The sequence below is a fragment of the Calidris pugnax genome, unplaced genomic scaffold, assembly GCF_001431845.1.
Source record: "Calidris pugnax isolate Ruff unplaced genomic scaffold, ASM143184v1 scaffold161, whole genome shotgun sequence".
In the NCBI taxonomy this organism is placed as follows: Eukaryota; Metazoa; Chordata; class Aves; order Charadriiformes; family Scolopacidae; genus Calidris; species Calidris pugnax.
Window position 1 is genome coordinate 1036054 of NW_015090955.1, and position 18785 is coordinate 1054838.

The 18785-nt window shown below is 45.5% G+C and overlaps 1 protein-coding gene across 3 annotated transcripts in view; it reads left to right on the forward strand.

Annotated features, from left to right (window-relative positions):
- Positions 1-1226: 1226 nt before the first annotated feature.
- TMCO4 (transmembrane and coiled-coil domains 4) overlaps positions 1227-18785 on the forward strand; it is a 43639-nt gene continuing 26080 nt past the window's right edge. Inside the window, exons 1-9 of one of the 3 annotated variants that reach the window (XM_014952065.1) lie at positions 1227-1286; positions 2690-2854; positions 5694-5877; positions 6414-6588; positions 11185-11212; positions 13184-13316; positions 17028-17125; positions 17831-17974; positions 18454-18573. In XM_014952065.1, the coding sequence (XP_014807551.1) occupies positions 2845-2854; positions 5694-5877; positions 6414-6588; positions 11185-11212; positions 13184-13316; positions 17028-17125; positions 17831-17974; positions 18454-18573 (892 nt within the window). In that variant the 5' untranslated portion in view covers positions 1227-1286; positions 2690-2844. Of the gene's footprint in view, positions 1308-2209; positions 2333-2689; positions 2855-5693; positions 5878-6413; positions 6589-11184; positions 11213-13183; positions 13317-17027; positions 17126-17830; positions 17975-18453; positions 18574-18785 lie in introns of those variants that run through there. The other 2 variants (XM_014952067.1, XM_014952068.1) reach the window with 2 other exon arrangements.

Consider the following 18785-nt stretch of genomic DNA (forward strand, 5'->3'; position numbering starts at 1 on the left):
ATCAGAAGGAACACATATATGGCCATCCTATCTGCCTGATGAGTCCATATATCTATAAACACACGTGCACATACTTCAGCTTGTCCGTATGTCTTTGGGATCCCACCCAATAACACAGCACGAAGTGAGACACCACTGAAGCTTTAGTTTTCCTCAGGGTAACCACCAGAGACACCAACCTGTCCTGCGGGGAGATGGCAAAGAAGTCTTGGGGCAGCAACCTGAGAGCAGCTTCACCACATGCACTTCGCTACCTCTCTCTATAATCCTCTCTCAGAGGAGGAGGCGCTCTCGGTGGAGAAGAAAGGCTTTAAAGGGAGCAAAAGGCCCAATACCCAGGTAGGCCTAAATCCTGAATGAGGCACCAACATGGCAGAGGAGGCCCAAGATGGGCCCAAGGTGGGCAGCTAAGAAAAAGCAGCTATACCCATCTCATGGTGAAGACAGACCTATTATCAACCCCGTGAAGGGGCCGGGAACCGGGTCAGGGCCAGCCGGGGAGGGGGCCGATTCTGCCCCTCTACTCTGCACTCGTGAGACCCCACCTGGAATACTGTGTACAGCTTTGGAGTCCTCAACACAGAAAGGACATGGACCGGCTGGAACAGGTCCAGCGGAGGGCCACAAAGATGATCAGAGGGATGGAGCACCTCTCCTATGAAAACAGGCTGAGGGAGCTGGGATTGTTCAGCCTGGAGAAGAGAAGGCTCCGGGGAGACCTTATAGCGGCCTTTCAATATCTGAAGGGTGCCTATAGAAGAGCTGGGGAGGGACTCTTTGCCAGGAAGGGTAATGATAGGACAAGGGGAAACGGGTTTAAATTGGAAGAAAAAAAGATTCAGATTAGATCTCAGGAAGAAATTTTTTACTGTGAGGGTGGTGAGACACTGGAACAGGTTGCCCAGGGAAGCTGTGGCTGCCCCATCCCTGGAGGGGTTCAAGGCCAGGCTGGATGGGGCTTTGAGCAACCTGCTCTAGTGGGAGGTGTCCCTGCCCATGGCAGGGGGTTGGAACTCGATGATCTTTGAGGTCCCTTCCAACCCAAACCATTCAATGATTCTATGTTTTTATGATCCCTCGCCATCCCCTCAAACCCACCGCCGCTCCCTCCCTACGCTCCGCAATCTACGCGCCTCGCTACGCCAGTCGCGTAGGGAAGCGGGACGGCCCAGAGCAGCCCGCCGACCGTACGCAGATTGCGTAGTGGCGGCGGGCAGGGCAGGAAGGGGCGGGAGGCGGCGGCGGAAGGGAACGGCGGCTCCTCCTTGAGGCCGGGCCGGCAGCAGGTCGGGTCCGGACCGGTAGAGGTGGGGAGAGGGGCTGGGGAGGGCTGGGGGTGCAGCTCCGAGCTGAGGGAGCGAGCGGGCGGGACCCTCTCCTCAGGCCGCCCCCTGAGGGGAGGGCTGTGGCGGCTTTCCCGCTCTGCTGCCGGCGGCTGGTTTCCTCTCCGGAGGGATTGTCAAAAAGTGCTAGTTCCGTGGAAAAAAATAAAACCAATCCCGTGTTCTAGCAGCAGAGATTTCAAGGGGTAACGGTTTTAAATTGGAAGAGGGGAGATTTAGATTAGATACGAGAAAGAACTTCTTTGGTGTGAGGGTGGTGAGAGCCTGGAACAGGTTGCCCAGAGAAGCTGTGGCTGCCCCATCCCTGGAGGGGTTCAAGGCCAGGTTGGAGGGGGCTTGGAGCAACCTGGTGTGGTGGGAGGTGTCCCTGCCCAGGGCAGGGGGTTGGATCTTTAAGGTCCCTTCCAGCCATTCCATGATTTTATCATTCTATGTTTAAAGCCAAGAAGAGATTCCTGTTCCTCTCCCACTCATTTCTTCACCCCTCCTGCACCCAAGCCAAGCTGACCACCCACACATGGCCACTGGCAACCCCTTGGTAGCACCTCTGGTAACCCCTCCTGGAGGCACCAATCTCAGCCTTTCCCAGCTTCAGTTTGCAACCAGGAATAAGTTGGTTGAGTAGACAAAGAGCTTCACCCAAGCTTCGTAACCCTGTGGGAAGGGACTCTTTATAAGGGAGTGGAGCGACAGGAGAAGGGATAACAGTTTTAAACTGAAAGAGGGGAGATTCAGATGAGATATTAGGAAGAAATTCTTTGCTGTAAGGGTGGTGAGAGCCTGGAACAGGTTGCCCAGAGAAGCTGTGGCTGCCCCATCCCTGGAGGGGTTCAAGGCCAGGTTGGAGGGGGCTTGGAGCAACCTGGTGTGGTGGGAGGTGTCCCTGCCCAGGGCAGGGGGGTTAGAACCTGATGGTCTTTAAGGTCTTTCCAACTCCAACCATTCTGTGATTCTATGATTCTATGAAACACAGAGGACTTGGGACAAAAGTGAGTTTCAGCATCTGTGGAGATGTGGGTCCTCACACCTTTCCCACCTGAGGTGTTTCCTTCAGGCATTCCCTGGTGGTTTCTCTCTGCTGGTCACAGCTTTGCCCACCTTCTGTGCACTGACAGCGCTTCACAGCCGCTACCAGCCTCTGGATTCACCAAATCAAAGGCACCCAGTTCTGCAACTGCTTCAGCTTTTAGCTTTTCCACATCCCCACCCCCTCAGTCCCTGATCTCTGTTTTAGAGCAAGTCTCTGCGTCAGCCGCCTGGATCGCGTCCCTGTGTTTTTATGGCAAGACATGGTTTTATCCGGGACTGAATTAATTGCCTTCCGTGTTTGTATTTCGTATCTACAGATTAGAAGTGAAGGCCGTGCTGCTCCCAGCGTGTAAGCACCTGTGGGGCTCTGGAGCCCTCCACACATCCCCAGGAAAACTCATCTGCCCGAATATTTCCACAATCACAGCGTTGTGTCCGATGCTTAACTGCAATTTGGCCGTACTGTCTTCTTATGTACCTTGGTAAGGGACTTTTTGGCCAACCCCATCTGAATAATTGTCTACAGCTACTTCTCTGAGGTTAATGAGATGCCTCATTAGCTTTTGAGATTAACAGATTGGTCACTTTTGTCATGGTTTAGGATGAATGTGATGCCAGCATCTCTCTCTATTTCTTCTTCCACAATCAATGTGTGTATTGTACAACTTTAGATCCACGAAAGGATTATCTTTCCACTTTCCAAATAGGATTGCAGGAGCCGCTATATAAAATACACCACCTCTCAAGAAAACAAAGGGCTTTGTGGGAAAAGTGAGCACTGAAAGTGATAAAAAATATCTCTTTCAAGTGACAGTTCAGATTATGGCAAGGCTATTGATTGCTGAATTACGTTGTGTGAGGTAGAGATGTGAATTCCAGTGCCACAAGCTGTGAATAACTTCGGGGATGTATTTCTAGCTTTCAATTCCCTCATCTTGGATTTAGGGGCAAAACTTCATGGCCCCAAGTTTTCTTTACTAAATCATAGAATAGAATTAGAGATAGATAGAATAGAATGGGTTTGGGTTGGAAGGGGCCTTTAAATCTCATCTAGTCCAAGTCCTCCTGCCACAACAGGGACATCTTCAACTAGATGAGGTTGCTCAGAACTCTCTCCAACCTGGCCTGGAATGTTTCCAGGGATGGGGCATCTAAATCCCATGTTGCCCTTTTTTTTTATGCTGCATGTCTGAAAATACAAGCCTGTTTTCCCTGGCTATTTATGAAGAAATAGATATCTGTGTTGAGGGACTCACATCCCGCATATTGATCAGATCATCTCCAGAGCAAAGTCTTTCAAAATCTTTCTTGGGATGTTCTAGATGTTTAGCATCATGAATTATTTGCTGCATAAGGGTAATAAAGTTGCATGTGAGAAGCCACTATGCTGTCACTCCATAATTGCTCACATCTTTTATGTTACTGGGAAACAAAGTTAAACAGTTGCACTGTTTCGGGGTCAGTTTTAGCTGCTTCACTTTTCATATGAGCCTTTGTTAACAAATCAATAAATCTATCACAGGAGGGAAGGGGATTTTATTTTCAATGCCATCTTCCATAATAAGCTAATAAATCCGTGTCCGGGGTGAGTAGATGTGCCAAGTGTTTGTGAAGTTATTGAAGCTTTAAGTGTTAGATTATTCCTGGGCAAATTGGTCCTTCAAGTCTGGATGTTTTAGGAAGATCAGAGCCCAGTAAGAGACGGGAAGTGCATTTTGGGGGTCCAAATGAGGGTTTTGGAGCTCCTGAGGTAATAAAACAATCTTGGGATTTTGTAAGAAAGTCCTGGAAAGCAGGGAGATGTGTCTCATGCCACCTTCCCAGCTGGGATTCGGGAAGCGTAAATGTGCTGCCTGTTGAGGTTGGGACCGGAGACCAGGGACCTGCCAGGACCATTGATCCCAGGTGCCCCAGAGAAGCATAATCTGGCCCTTCCTTTCTCTACTTGGTACGGAAACAACAGAGCTTATTTATTCCTGCGGACTTTGTGCTCCCATGTTGCTGGAATGTGATGTTTCCATGGAAACGGACCGAGATGCCTTAGACCCGTGTGCTCAAGCTGGACAGCATCAGGAGATACGTGTTGTGGGGAACTGAGCTCTCCCAGGGAGAAAGGTGTGATGGCCCTTGAGTGATGAATTTGCCTTGCATTTGTACATCAGCAGTTAAATAGTGCAAAACTTGAGAAATACGAATCTCCTTGAATAAATTTCTGAGTGGGAAGGCAAGACAGACACCTTTCCTGAAAGACCATGGCAGATGGCATGCAGATAATAAACTCTCTTTAACAAGAGCTGCTCCTGTGCTGCATTTCTTTCTTCTGGGACTCTAAAACTGTCCCATAAAAGGTGTTTGCATCCTCTGAGATGCCGTACTTGGTTCAGAATGGGCTCCTAATTCCTATTTAGCCACTTTCTACAGGGTTCAGAAAGAAAGGAAACATTTAAATAGGAAGTATATCATGAAATAGGTGGTTTGGGCCCCTCAGAAACTGATTGAATCTTGCTGAAGTCAGTAGAAATTTCAGGGGATGTGAGAGAGCTTTGGTGCAGATTATTACCCATGTAGAATTGTGAAATGAGCTGTTGTCCCCTTTGCCTGATGTCAGTCACCTCGGTTCATTGCATATAGAATCAGGGGAGCTCTGGGGAGCAGCTGGAAGCTGTTCAGCTGGAAGCGTGCACATCTATGCTCTGAAAAACCAGTATTTTGGCCCAGCTGATGGTCTGTGTGGTTCAGGGATCTTCTGTTTAGGGAAAAAGCAGGGGCAGGTTGTGTAGAGGAGAGAATGTTAGGAGCAAAGCTTAGCAATGTCCATGGGACCCATTAAAAGTCCTCCTCATCAGAGGCTGCAGCTGGACTCAACTTTCTTAGCGCCATCAGCAAAATGAGCAGAGCAGCAATTTGGGTTGAGGATGAGAGAGGCAAATTATTTCCCGGGCAGCTGTAGACCGGTCCCTGCACCAGGTGCAGGGCTTTTATTTTACATGTTAACACGTGAATGATATGCCTGAGCGGAGCCCAGTCTCTTTGTATCTTGAAGGGGACTTTTCCTTTTGCTGTGGGAAGTATTGTCGGCTCATTTTGTGCAAGGCATTTGAGAATTGGTGAACAAAAAAGTCTGTTGTCTTCTTTGGGCAAAGCACCATGTAGTGTGGGGGAGACACAAGCTTGACCTTGAAAGACTTGACTTAATACTGAAAGCAAGCGTGACAGTGGAAAAACACAGGCAGTTTGTCTCCTTACTTCCTGGTTTCCAACTGTTTCTTGTTTGTGTTTTGTTTTTTTTTTCTCCTGCTTTCTCCTCTTTGAATTTGCAAGTGAAAATGGCTGCAGAACAGAAGTGGAAAGGTTGGGCTTCGAAACAGCGCAGCAGGGCTGAAGAGGCAGGTGGAAAGAAACCGTGTGTGCTCCTGGGCCAGCAGCTGGAAGAGCCAGGAAAATTTGCTTACGCAGCGCTTTGCGGGATATCCCTGGCACAGCTCTTCCCTGAAAACGAGCAAAGGTACCTCATGGGGTAGCAAGGGGTGAGCAAAGGGGGTGGATGGAGCTGGTACCAGACTCCGGGGTGGTGGATCTTCTGAATGTAGGGGGGTGGAAGATCTTTCTGGTGTTGGGTCTCTTCACGAAGATGAATGCTCACATTAGGGAAGGTGACACAAAAAGAGCCTAGAAGCTGATTGCTGGTGTTGACATTTTCCTGCTGTCTCTCTGTCGGTGTTGTTCTGAAGCCCGTTGAAAGGCAAAGGACACCCTGACATTAGGTGTTTTCCTAATTGGATTGAGTTCCTTTCTTACGCTTTTAAGACTTTTATACTTCAGCCCAAATTGCATCCCTTAATACCGTGGACTTCAAAGCATGTGTTGAAGACAGGGCTGGCCCCATTCAGGTCGCTGTGTAGCAGCTCACCACCTGCTGACTTCTTACCATGCTCTGATTTTTGTGTGAATGGCAACAGATCAACATCTGAAAGCAGGGGCCACTCAAAGTTTGTAAAAATACCCAGTTAGGGAACCTTAACTGCTGCTGTTCCCTTACAGCTCCTTCAGGACTGAGTTCATTGAGGGCTTTGTGAAATGGCTGGACCTGGCCGACGCTGTCTTACCTGCCGTGACAGCATTTGCTGGTGGCTTAGGAGGTGAGGGCACAGAAACCTTTACTGAGATTTTGCTGAAGGATCCCGTCGTGAAAGAAAACCCGATTGTCATTACCCAGGTAAATTCATATGCTCCCCTTGCCCTTTTTTGCCTTTGCAAGAGAGAGTTGTCACGCTTGTCTGTTTGCAACTGAAGTCCTGTTTGTACAGTCAAGGAAACAAATCAGTATTTCTGATATGCATATATTTCCGAGCAGCTGTGTGGTGCCCGTCAGTCTCTGTCTCCATTAGCAGCTCCTGGAAGTGATGAACATGAGGCACGTTACTGTCTGTTGAATTAATGTTTTGTGTCTTTGATACCTTTGCTCTACAGAACTGAGAACTGTCAAATTTTTCACTTTGACTGTATTGTTGCAGTGGTTTTGATTCATAGGTGTGTTCTACAGATTTTGGTGAAACACTGAACACGATAGACCTGATTTTCGTTTGTTTCAAAACCATACCTCTAATACAGAACACCTCTAGGTACGTGCTCCAAATAGCACAAGTTCCAGAGTCTTTTTTCCAGAGTCAGCTTTGGCCACAAGGGAACAAAGTTATCATGACTTTATTTTCTTTCACTGAGAAAGTATTATTGAACCTGGGACTACTCCGTCATGTTCTGATGTAAAAGCTGATGTAAAGATAAAAAAGGCAAAGCATTTTGGTGGCATTCACCTTTGCTGCAGCGTCTCAGCTGGGGAGGATATCTCCTCATCCAGGCTCACGTTACGGCGCGCGGGGCGAAGAGCAGGGTAGGCTGCTGCTGATTGCCAGCCGTAACGTGGCCACTGTCCCTTCGCACCCTTTGCTCTGTACCGCACACGAGGAAAGAACAAGGCATCCTGCGTGCAGAGAAGTGCTCTGATATTGGGTAACTGTTATCACACACTCACCTTTAGCAACGGCCCGAGGGAACAGCAGATGCGAGAACAGGGCTGCGTAAGGAAAGATATGATAGGAGTGAACTTTCTTGGTCATCGCGACCAGCTCCCATTATCTCAGCCACCTTTCGTGTCTTCTAGTCACTCCATAAAAGGCATCGGAGCATCTGCTCCAAACACCCAAACGTTACAATGCCCAAAGTCCTGGAACAGTAGGAGAACAGCTACAGAGAATCTTAAGTTTAATGAATATGTTAGGACAACTCTTCTAAAATGAGAGCCGCCGTTTTGATGTTGTTTGCTCAAAATCAATAAATCCATTCTCAGTTCTTTCTGCATCAAGATGGCTTGGTAGTTCCCAGGTTGTTTCCCTCGTTCTCTCTGCTTCAGGATGGATTCTCTAGAATTAGGGAAGTCTTCCTGCTGTTGCTGCTGAGTTAAAAGGGTGACATTTTGGTGAAATTTAGCTTGTGTTGCGTAAGGTCTCCTTGTGCTTTTACAAAAGCGACTCTGGATCAGTGGGAGCGCGCGGCATTTTGCTCTGAGCCAGAGAACCCAGACATTTATCACCTGGATTCAGGTGGAATACAGAAGCCGGAGATAACAATTCTTTGATTAGTTGAAAGCAAAGATCAGGAATCGCTATCAGCCTAATGCCACAACATCAGTACCTTATGCAATCGTGTATATGGGCAAGGTGATTGATTATAACAAAGGGAAGATAGAATTAAAGGGGTTTTGTAGAGCAGGGCGGCAGAGGCTTGCAAGGGGTCTTGGGGAAGGCAGACTGGCGTGGGGAAACTTCAGTGCATCAAGCTGAAATCAGCTTTTTCCTTCTTACCTGAAAATAAACAAGCTACGGGACAAAGCTCCGTGATATCTTGATACTTTACTTTATGGTGTTCTTGCTGCTTTGTATTCAGCTGCCACTGACGCAACATTTACTGTTTATTTAACGAGTGCAGGCTTTAATTGCTCGCTGTGTTCCGTGGCAGGGGCCTGTCGGCACTAGTGCCTGCAGTTTTGAATGCCCTTCATCTCAGCCCTGCTGAAGGGATGATACATGAGGTCAAGAGATGAGCGATGAGTTCACCATTGATTCAATAAGAATTGGGGGATTATGGATTTTTATATTTGTTTGCATTCATTGCAGGCAAACGTTGATTAACTGAATCCCTTTGTGGACAGTAGTTCAATAACACAGGCTGTGGGTTGTGATGAGAAGGCAGTGCAACAATTAAAGGTGAAGAAGTGATGATAGGTTTAGAAAATACTGAAAGTTCTTATTATGAGTAAGTATTTTTGCTCTGAACATACTTAGAATGCCCATTTTCTTGTGTTTTTCTCCTGCGATGTGGATTGGGTGCTCTCTGTTGAGGAAAGGGGTTTTGAACTTGCAGCAATTCATAAAATGCTGGCAAAGACTTTCAATAAAGATTGCTTCCCTTTCTGCGTCATGTTTCTCAATCGGAGGGGTGGGTAGTCTTGTGCCTAGAGTTCACAGGGAGATTCAAAGCTGAAATATAATAACTGCTGCTTAGAGGAGGAAAGCAAACTACTCGTGAGCTAATCTAATCAATGCTGATTGGATTCCAGATGAGTGCACAGCCGTACGTGCAGAGCCTAAACCAATTAGAAATAGTTGAGAACGCAAATTGGCACAGACGCAATAAAAACAGGAGTTTCAGTTTGTCACCTGATTACAAAAAAAAAAGCTGATTCCATCCCTCAGCTTTTGAAATGCGTGGATGTAAATGCTTAGGCCAGATTTTTAAAAGAGGTTATTTGATATTAGGTGCCACAGAGGGTGTGTCATACAGGACCTGAGTCAACACCCACGGCTCCCTTCACAGCACACGGGGAGAATTTATTGCCTGCAAACGGGCTCTGCACAAACCAGTAACCCTGTTCAGGAGGCTGCTTACATTAAGCCATGGAAAATGATGGCAGCAAGGCCACGAGCTTCACCTTTTTCTAGACTTCAGGATCTTTTCTTGGTCAGCGTTCTGCCTGGGACTCCCAGCCTGGGACCTTCTGCTGGGCTTTGACACCTCTAAGCCACCCCTTCCTCACAGAGCTGCAGCCTGGGGGCAGATGGTGGTGCCCCCATATTGGGTAGTTACAGAATTTGGGCTCTGGGAGTTCCGTTCCTCCCTCTGCCTGTGGGGATTAATGTTTCCCATTCCCACAACCCACCAACCACCCTGAGGAACAGTCTGCACTCTGTGTGTACAAATTTTAGCCAAAGCTAAAAAGAAGCCTTTTTTTTTCCACAGTGTGGTGATCAGGGGAACAGAAGAGCTCTGATTCAGTGACTACCTTAAATTAAAAGGGTTATTCACATACTGGAGATAGCAAACCAGGACCTTCCCCTTCTTGGGTGAGTGCTCTGGCCATTGGGATGCAGGATGAAGAAGCTGTGGTGACTGCTTTGTGCAGATCCCAGCCAAACACATACCTTTTGGAAATGCTTATCCCGTTAGGAATGGCAGGACAGGCAAACAAAAGAAGGCTTTCTCTTTGGATGGGAACAGCCACCCAGACACTCAGCAGTAGAGGTGTGTGTGAAAACATCAGGCAGCAACAGAGCAAAGGGTTTGGGCCTCTATCTTGTGAAAAAGCACCCATAGGTGGGAATTCAGCTGCCCTGATCCTTTGGCTTCCCCAGTGCTACGCAAAAGCTCTCTCCTCCTTCATCAAAAGCAGATTCTTTTCATGTTAGAATAATATTCAGCACTTACTTTTGCCTGGATAATATCTACAGTTTGCCCCTCTTCTAGCAGGAGCTGGTTAAGGATGGCTCGTTCTCTGTTCTACGCTCCTCATGCAGTAGGGAAAAGATTAGAGACATTTTTACGATACACATTTTGCTTAGGAGCTTATGGGACTAATAATCATAAACTCTTTGGCAGCATCCTACATCTTTGGCTGCGTGTTTTTGTGTTCCCAAAGGGCTGAAGGATTCCCTGTAAAATTCAGCTGTGCTTTATTTGTGTGCAGGAGAGGGAAGTAGCTAGACTGAGCTCGTGCTTAGTGTTGTAGTTACATAAAGAACTTAAAATTTATCCACTGATAATAAAAGAGGAGAACAGAGTAGTAAAAACACTGGCCTCTTTTTTCATGGGTTTGCCCAGAGAAACCATCTATGGGATTGATCTGTTTTCTGATTTTTTTTATGGTGAAGAGCCAACACAGAAGTCAAGTCCCTCAGTCTTGACAGATGGCCATAAATTCTGAGTTTTCTATTTTTTGAGCACTTAATCCAAAAGTACTTCGTGCCAGTTCAGCCTTATGGCCTAGAGCTATGAATTCCCAGAATGCCAAAGAAAATGGGGGCCACTGGTCCATTCGAGTAGCATTCAAACCTGCTACTTAGAAAATATGGGTATATATGACTATACAGCGAGCAGAAGGCATTAGAGTGGTAGCAGAATTAGAACCCTATTTCTCAAAACTTTGAAGTCATGTATAATTATGGTGCTTTCAGATGAACAGGATCACTAATAACAACAACAACAACAAAAAAAAGGAGTATTTCAGCATATACCAAGCATTATCTACTTCTGTCCGGCCATTTGTACCTGCATATGGAGAATTTTACCCTGGAAGCATCTGGTTTTGCTCTGTGCTGCCCTGCAGAGTTGTAGCTTGCTGGCTTCCCATGTTTATGGGAATTACTGTCATGCTGCAGTAATTAAATCATAATCTGATGGGTTTTCATGCCTCTATTTTGATACCTCCAGGTTTACATCATCAGTTTTAACTTGAATATTCTTTTTTTTTTCTTTTTAGGACCTTCTAGCCTTCTCTCTTAGAGATGGTAAGTTTATCTAGCGTTTGTTCTTTGTAAGAATCATGCAGATGAGTTTACATCTGATACTTTAAAATGCTCAAAAAGCTCAAGGTACCATCCTATTTTATCTTAGCTTCCTTTATAGCAAAAGCAGCACAGTCTTTCCCTGCATCCTCTACAGGAAAAGCAACTATTATATTAGGAATGATTAATAAAACCTATTAAAAATTAAACAACTGTTCACCTTCTTACCTTCACATCACATATTGGCATGCAATCAAATGAGATGGTAGAAAAGTTCTGAAGTGAAATACTGGGGTGGTTTTTTCTGCAGCATTTCCAGGGGAGCAGACACCCTCTTCCTTCAGGAAGGCAGTGAAGCTGCTGTGAAAAATCTCAGCCTAGAAAATTTTCTGCAGATCACTTATTGCCTAAAAAAAAAAATAAAAAAAAATCCAGGGAATAAATTCCAGAGTGTCCTGTGAAGCCTGTTATAAATAAATGTGATTTTAATCGTGTATTATATTACACGTAAAACAATTTTCTGGTTTGCAATCCCTACCATGGATTAGTCTGATAGAATTAAGGAAATAAGGACTGCCTACTTAGCAAAATGTTCATTTCTAAAAGAAGCCTTTTTTATATCACTACTTGCACTTTTTAAATCTCTGTGTTTTAACGTGTTCTCACAGGAAAGAACTCACTGGTTGCTGATTAGCCTGTTTCAGGGCAGAACAAAGTACCATTTTTGTGCTCGCTTTATTTTTAATGGAAAATTGACAAGTCAGTTATTGCAAAACTGCTTATTTTGCTAAGCTGGAATTTAAAAGAAATATATTTTCTAGCCTCGCTGACTTACTGCCAAGCTGGCTGAGTCAAAAGCTTGAAGTTGTGTCTTAGCAGCCAGGAAGCAAGAAGGCTGCTCGTTAAAACACCTGCTGGGGCTGGCAAGACGTGGCACATATTGGGGGTGAAGTGAAGAGAAATGCTACCCTTATTTCTCAATTAAGTACAAATCTTAGAAGTGGCGTCATCAAAGCCTCCCGAAGTAGTTTGGTATCTTGGTGATGATGGTAATAAATAAATAAACTTAATAGATTGCCAAATGCTATACATGATCTACGTGCAACGGGTATCGGAGTATGTAGTTGGGTCTTGCTGATGTCTTCACCCACCCCGAGAAAAAAAATTGCATTTTTCATCCCAGAGCGCACCAAGAACCCTTTACAAAAGCCTACCCTCAGGAAGCAGCAGGTGCTACTGAGAGAAACACATTTAAAAAGCAAGAGTGGGCACAAATAATTTAAAATCTATTAAATTTAAAATGTCTTTTCTTTAAGAACACCTGCTTATGAGCTCAGGGGTAATCATTTCTCCTGTCGCGTGCTGTCTGAGTGCACTGTCCGCTCCGGCTTCTCCAGCAGTGAGGTGTAAATGCTGACCATTGTCAGCGATGCTGCTGGGGGAGCTGGTGTGGGGTCTTAATCTCCAGAGTCCCTCCTGCTGCCAACAAGATGAGCTGAATATAAAGCTTTAGTATGGAGCTGCACCTTTACAAAACACCTTATCTTGCGTTGGTGCATAGCTGAGTGTACTGTGTCATGTTACCTATATATCTATTTGATATTTCCAGTTAGGACTGGTCTTGCTGCAGCATTTCTCTGCGAAGAGGAAAGATGCAGCCTGCCCAGAGCCAAAAGGCCTCTGTCAGAGAGGATGAAGACCGAAGGATTTGCGATCCTTTTTTTGTTCTAGAGGCAATTACCTGGGGTAATGACTCCGCAGCGTGAGGTTTGCAGGGAAGAAGGCTTTTCCATTTATCGCTCTCTTCCCTGGATAATAGGAGTTGTTTTCAAATACATGGAAGCCGAAGAGGGCCTGAGGGAAGGAGTGATGCTTGTATGTGACGTGGTTCTCTAGCACATCTGAGCTCATCACTCACTGTTTAATCTGGTGTGATGAAGACTAATTGATTTCCTGGGCTTCCCTCTCTTTTAGGGTACTATGATGCTCGAGCGAGGGTGCTGATCCGCCACATCATCTCGTTGCTGAGAATCCCTCTGGAGGAGCTGGAAGTCCTGGAGGAATCTCTGCTTGAGAGCCTGAAGGAGCAAAAAGAAGAAGAGTCAGAGTAAGAACATTGGGGTTGACTATGGGATGAAAAAACACTGCTGGTGCTTGAAAGCTTAGCAGTAATTACTTGTGCCTAAGTCCAGTCTCTGATCGTTCCCCCCATGGAATAGCGTAATCATTTATGGCTTGATTAGGGTTGCAGAGCCCTCGCAGCACTTCAGCTGCACTGAGAAGCAGGAAAGCTCAGCACTCTTAAAATCAGAGCTGAGACCCAACCTTGCAAGCTGGAAAATGCCACTTGGTGCTGAACTGCCTCATTTCCTTGTGCCAGTTGCCTCTCCTAGACTGTAGATTATGCTTAAATACATCACAAAGATTTTGTGTCTCTTATCTCTCATGAGATAGAACATGAGATTCCTATCAATTTCAGGATTAGACCCTCAGCTGCTGATTTTCTATGGATCTGTCCTTCTCTGTACCCTCTTTAAGAGCCAGCTGTCTAGCTCCTACTGAAGGTAGACCTCTGAGGGCAACAGCCTGCATCTGTAGATACTTACAGACCTGACTCCTAATTCTGTCTTATTAATATAAGATTAATTCTCTTACTTGCCAGTCCTTAGATGTGAAACAGCCAAAATGTTGGTATCTATAAGAAATGTAGTATTTTTATATTCCAATTATCGGGCAGGAATTGTCTGAAGGTTTAGCAATATGTGAGGCAGTAAACATGCTCCTAGTGGACTTTCAAGGGACCGTTGAATATTTTTTATCTGTCGACTCAGCAATCAGGTTATGAGATTAACCTGAGTGCTAATAAAGCTTTTAATCAACGTCCCTGACACAGTACAGTTCAGACGTTACGTGGGGCCCAGCCTGTGACGGGAATCTTTCTGTTACAGCTTCATTGAAATAAAGCTTAACTTTACAGCGCACTGTAAAAAGGGGAAGTCAAAATAATCTCAAAGATCATGGACTGCTAACCAGGCCACCGTTTGGGGTGCAGGAGCAAGGGTTGGTCTTCATGGGGACTGTTTTCACTGCAGCTTGTGGCACAAGGCTGAGATTTGTGGGGAATCGGTGACCCTCTGTTTGTTTTAAAGTTAGGAGTCAATGGGGGAAGGAAGCAGGTTATAAACCTGTCACCGCTTTGACCTCACAGACTTTGGAGGCAGGGAATACATTAACATCTCCTTAGGATGCTTCTAGCTTTGACCATCCACTCCAAGAGGTTTTGGAGCAGTAACAACCAAAGAGGGGTTTGGCAGCTTCTGCACAGACCTTTTTTACTGGTATTTGTTAAGAGGAGGTTTTGCTCCTGCCTGTGGATGTGTTGGCCTGTGGCCCAGAACCTGCAAGGTTAAATGTACAATCATCTCTAGAACAATGCTCTGAACACTTAAATCCATGTTACTAGCACCAAACGTGTTCTGACTTGCAGGTGTGAGCCTCCCTTTTGTACACAGTTGTGTAAGAAACTGGAAAACACGCCGTCAGTTGCTTCCTAATGTGTCCTTCTGCCTCTTTTCATCATTGGAAAATGACCTGTCATTCCACCTATAAAACCTCTCTGAGCATAATTTGTGGTTCAGGCAAGAAGCTGCACACCCGAGATCACTGAGGGTAGAGAAGTACCAGAAGAGGCAGTTAATTACCGTAGTGGATAAAAAGCAGTCTGGTAATCAAGTGATAATTGTAATGCAGAAGCCATTAGGAAAATGACTGTCAAAAGCAGTTGCTAGCAGCTACGGAAGGAAAGCGGTGACAGGTAAAAGTTCTCATGACAGTAGTTGTGTTTACTGCATCTTCAGGCAGGCTTTAGCTGCAAACTTTCTACCCACATAACCCAAATTGCTCATTATTGCAACTAAAGCCAGTTTAGTTGTATTTCAGCTCTCTCAGTGACATTATTTTCAGCACATTGACTATAAAAGCTGATGAACCATTTCATGGAACAGAAATTGCTGGATAGCACCAACTTAGGTATTAACAGACTGCAGCACTTGTTCAAGGATTTCCAGGAGCAATTTTCTCCAATGCCAGGCATGATTGGTGGCTGCAGGGACAAACTAGGGCACGTCCAAATATTGCTTTGACTATGGCCTTGTAGAAAGGGGTCCCCAGTTCCAGAAGGACAGGGAACTGCTGGAGAGGGTACAGCAGAGGGCTACAAAGATGATGAGGGGCCTGGAGCATCTCTGTGCTGGGGAAAAGCTGAGGGACTTGGGTCTGTTCAGTCTGGAGAAGAGAAGGCTGAGGGGGGATCTGATCAACACCTCTAAATCCTTCCAGGGTGGGTGTCAGGAGGATGGGGCCAGTCTTTTTTCAGTGGTGCCCAGGGACAGGACAAGAGGAAATGGGCACAAACTTGAACATGGGAAGTTCCACCTAAACATGAGGAAGAACTTCTTTGCTGTGAGGGTGGCAGAGCCCTGGCAGAGGCTGCCCAGAGAGGTGGTGGAGTCTCCTTCTCTGGAGACATTCCAACCCCCCCTGGACACGTTCCTGTGGGACCTGCTGTGGGTGGACCTACTTTGGCAGGGGGTTGGACTAGATGATCTCCAGAGGTCCCTTCCAACCCCACATCATCCTGTGATTCTGTGAAGTGAACTTGGTTGTACAGAAACTGCTCAAGAGGTAGCCATGGCAGGCTGCGCTGTTGTTCTCTGCAGCCAGTCATGTTTGCAGCTGCAGAAGGTAATACACGATGGTTTTTTTTGGAGGATCTCTGTGGAGACAATGTCTCCGTGCCATGCAAGTCAGTGGGAGTTCTGCCATTGGCTTCAGCGAGGCAGGGATTTCACCCACTGTGCTTCATTCTCCTCCTGCTGTGTTTTACAAAGCTGCGTATTGTTTGGGACTCATCTAAAATTGTCTTTATCAAAATTACAGCGCGCTTAGGGGATTCCAGGAAGGATTAGGCAATTATATGGATAATGAAAATCCACAATTAGGCTAGGATTAAGAGGGAAAATATCCAAGTTTGGAAGCAAGATAAATTCTCATGTTTCAAGGCCCAGATTAACTGCTGCGTAAGCAGGCTAGAAGGAACCTTCCTCTGTAAACAACTTATTCAAATATTCTCTGTTTCTCACACTTTCCTCTGAAGTGAGAAGTATTTCTTGTAAGATAGAAACCAAAGACAGTGGAGAGGAACCAAAAGTAGTGCTTAACAAGTAGTATTTGTTCCTTTTAGGTTTATTTATCTGTTTCTGATAAGCTTGTTAAAATATAGCTTAAATGCACACAGACAAACGAACTAATGACTGTGTTTAATACCTATTATGTTACTATATCGTGGCGTGCAATTAGAAAGCAGCTCACTATAAACACTGTTGTTGGAAAATAGTTTAATTCCATCTATTTCTTTGTTAGCACAAATTACCCCTATTCCCTTTTGTTTCAATCACTTTCCTCTGTTTCCACTTAGCTTTCTGGTGTTTTTTTTAAGACACATGGGCAGTATAAAGTTATTGAAATGCTTTTGACTTTTCGTTTCTTTTTTTACAAGCTTCAGCCCTATTAGGAAGGGTTTTCCAAGTAAGTACCATCTGTTGGCTTTTGTCAGCAATTAAATCGTTTCCATTTAAATCTGCGGGTTTATGTCCACGCTCATAAATCTGAGTGTGTTGTCACAGTCCACACCTGCATGTTACTTTTTACTGTTCCTTGTAGAGAAATTAAACTGAGGAGAATAAAAGCAGATTCTGATGCAAGCACTGTTATCTGTCAAGCTTTTTCATCAGCTTTTGTGCTTCTAACCCCCCCGCAGAACCGCAGAAGTATCAAGAAAAAAGAAAGAAAGAAGAAGAAAGCTGAAGAGATACCTGCTGATCGGTTTGGCAACCGTTGGGGGTGGAACAGTCATCGGTGAGGCTGCCCGAGGCTGCACCTGAATTGCATGCACAGCACCAGGGGCAGAGGAGGGGGGGTCTGAATTACACATTCAACAGCAGAAACCATCATGCCTTTTAGCCCAAGCTCTAATTTTAAAGCGTTCACTGCTTTTCTTTGCCAGGCTGAAGGTAGTATGTCACTTCAGATGCCAAAAAACACCCCGAGCAAAAGAAAAAAAAACCAACAAAAGAAACCTCAAATCCAAGAAAAGTTTCAGCCACACAAAAATAAAACTGAAAGAATGAACTAGAAATGTTATTCCAGTGTAGCTTCACTGGCTACTGAGGAAATATCAGTCTGAGGCTGTCACCCATAAATATGCTTTCTCCTCTTTTGCTTTTGTGTTATAAGAGGATCAGATCTTCACCTCTAAATTCAGAACAGTGTGAGATTGGATCAATGTTTCTTAAGTAAATATGTTTCTTAAGCTTACCCTGGTCTACCACACATTCTTCCTTTGACTTCTAAATTATTCTTTGTTTTTACTGAAATCAAAGAATCTGTGCAGAGATTCAGGGCCTGGGGAGGGTCTCAGAAAGCCCCTTTGTTGGTGATGCAAGAAAGACCATCCTTTGTAGGCGCTCAGTAGCATTAGGAGCACTCACACAGCCCCGGGAAGTGACTGCCTGGTTTTTGTACGGGAGAATAAATTGGTGATATCACTTGTTGCATCTTCAGGCCTGACGGGGGGTCTCGCTGCCCCTCTGGTTGCTGCAGGAGCTGCTACTATCATTGGAAGTGCTGGAGCAGCTGCTCTGGGGTCGACTGCTGGAATTGCTGTCATGGCATCGCTTTTTGGAGCAGCTGGAGCTGGTCTTACTGGTAAGAGAGTGACCGCACATTTCCCAGCTACTAAGGGCCAGGATCACATCTGCAAATGCAGAGCTAATGACTTAACTCAGCTCTGCAGGGCAAGGGAAGCCATTTGATGTGTAATATTACAACTGTGAACTTTTTATTTCAATGCTGATTAAGATACTGTGTAACCCCTGATGGCCAAATTTGGTATGCAGCTAATGAAGGAAATGAAAGCTTGCTGCTTTGGATTAGGAAGATGCTGTCGTGGAGAGCAGCAGCTGCTAGAGCTAATGTCTGGTCTGCAGCAAAAAAGCCTTCTGCTGGGATTCCTTCAGATCACACAAGCTCAGAAGGATCATATTGGCTCCATACCAAGCCCTAAGTAATGCATGGACTCGCTGAGCCAAATTACCCAAGTAATTTCTTATGAATTTCTACTGTTAGCAGAGTCTGTCCTTGCCCTGCAATTTCTGAGACGCGTGTTTCTGCCTTGCTGTGTGTAGGATACAAGATGAAGAAGCGTGTGGGAGCCATAGAAGAGTTTGAATTCCTCCCACTTACCGAAGGCAAACAGCTTCATATCACCATAGCAATTACTGGATGGCTGTGCACTGGCAAATATGGTAAGAACAAGGCGAGGAAGCTGAGAGGAGCCTGGAGAGCCACGTCTCCATTCCACTCCAGGCTGTGTTCATGCTCTCGTGGCACCATGTCTTCCCCACACTTCCATGGCCTGGTGACTAAACCAGATCGACTCTCAACAGAAGATTTTGTAACCCAATCCTCAATCCCACTTAAAACAGAGGAAAAGAGAGAGGGCAGTAGATTGGTAGTA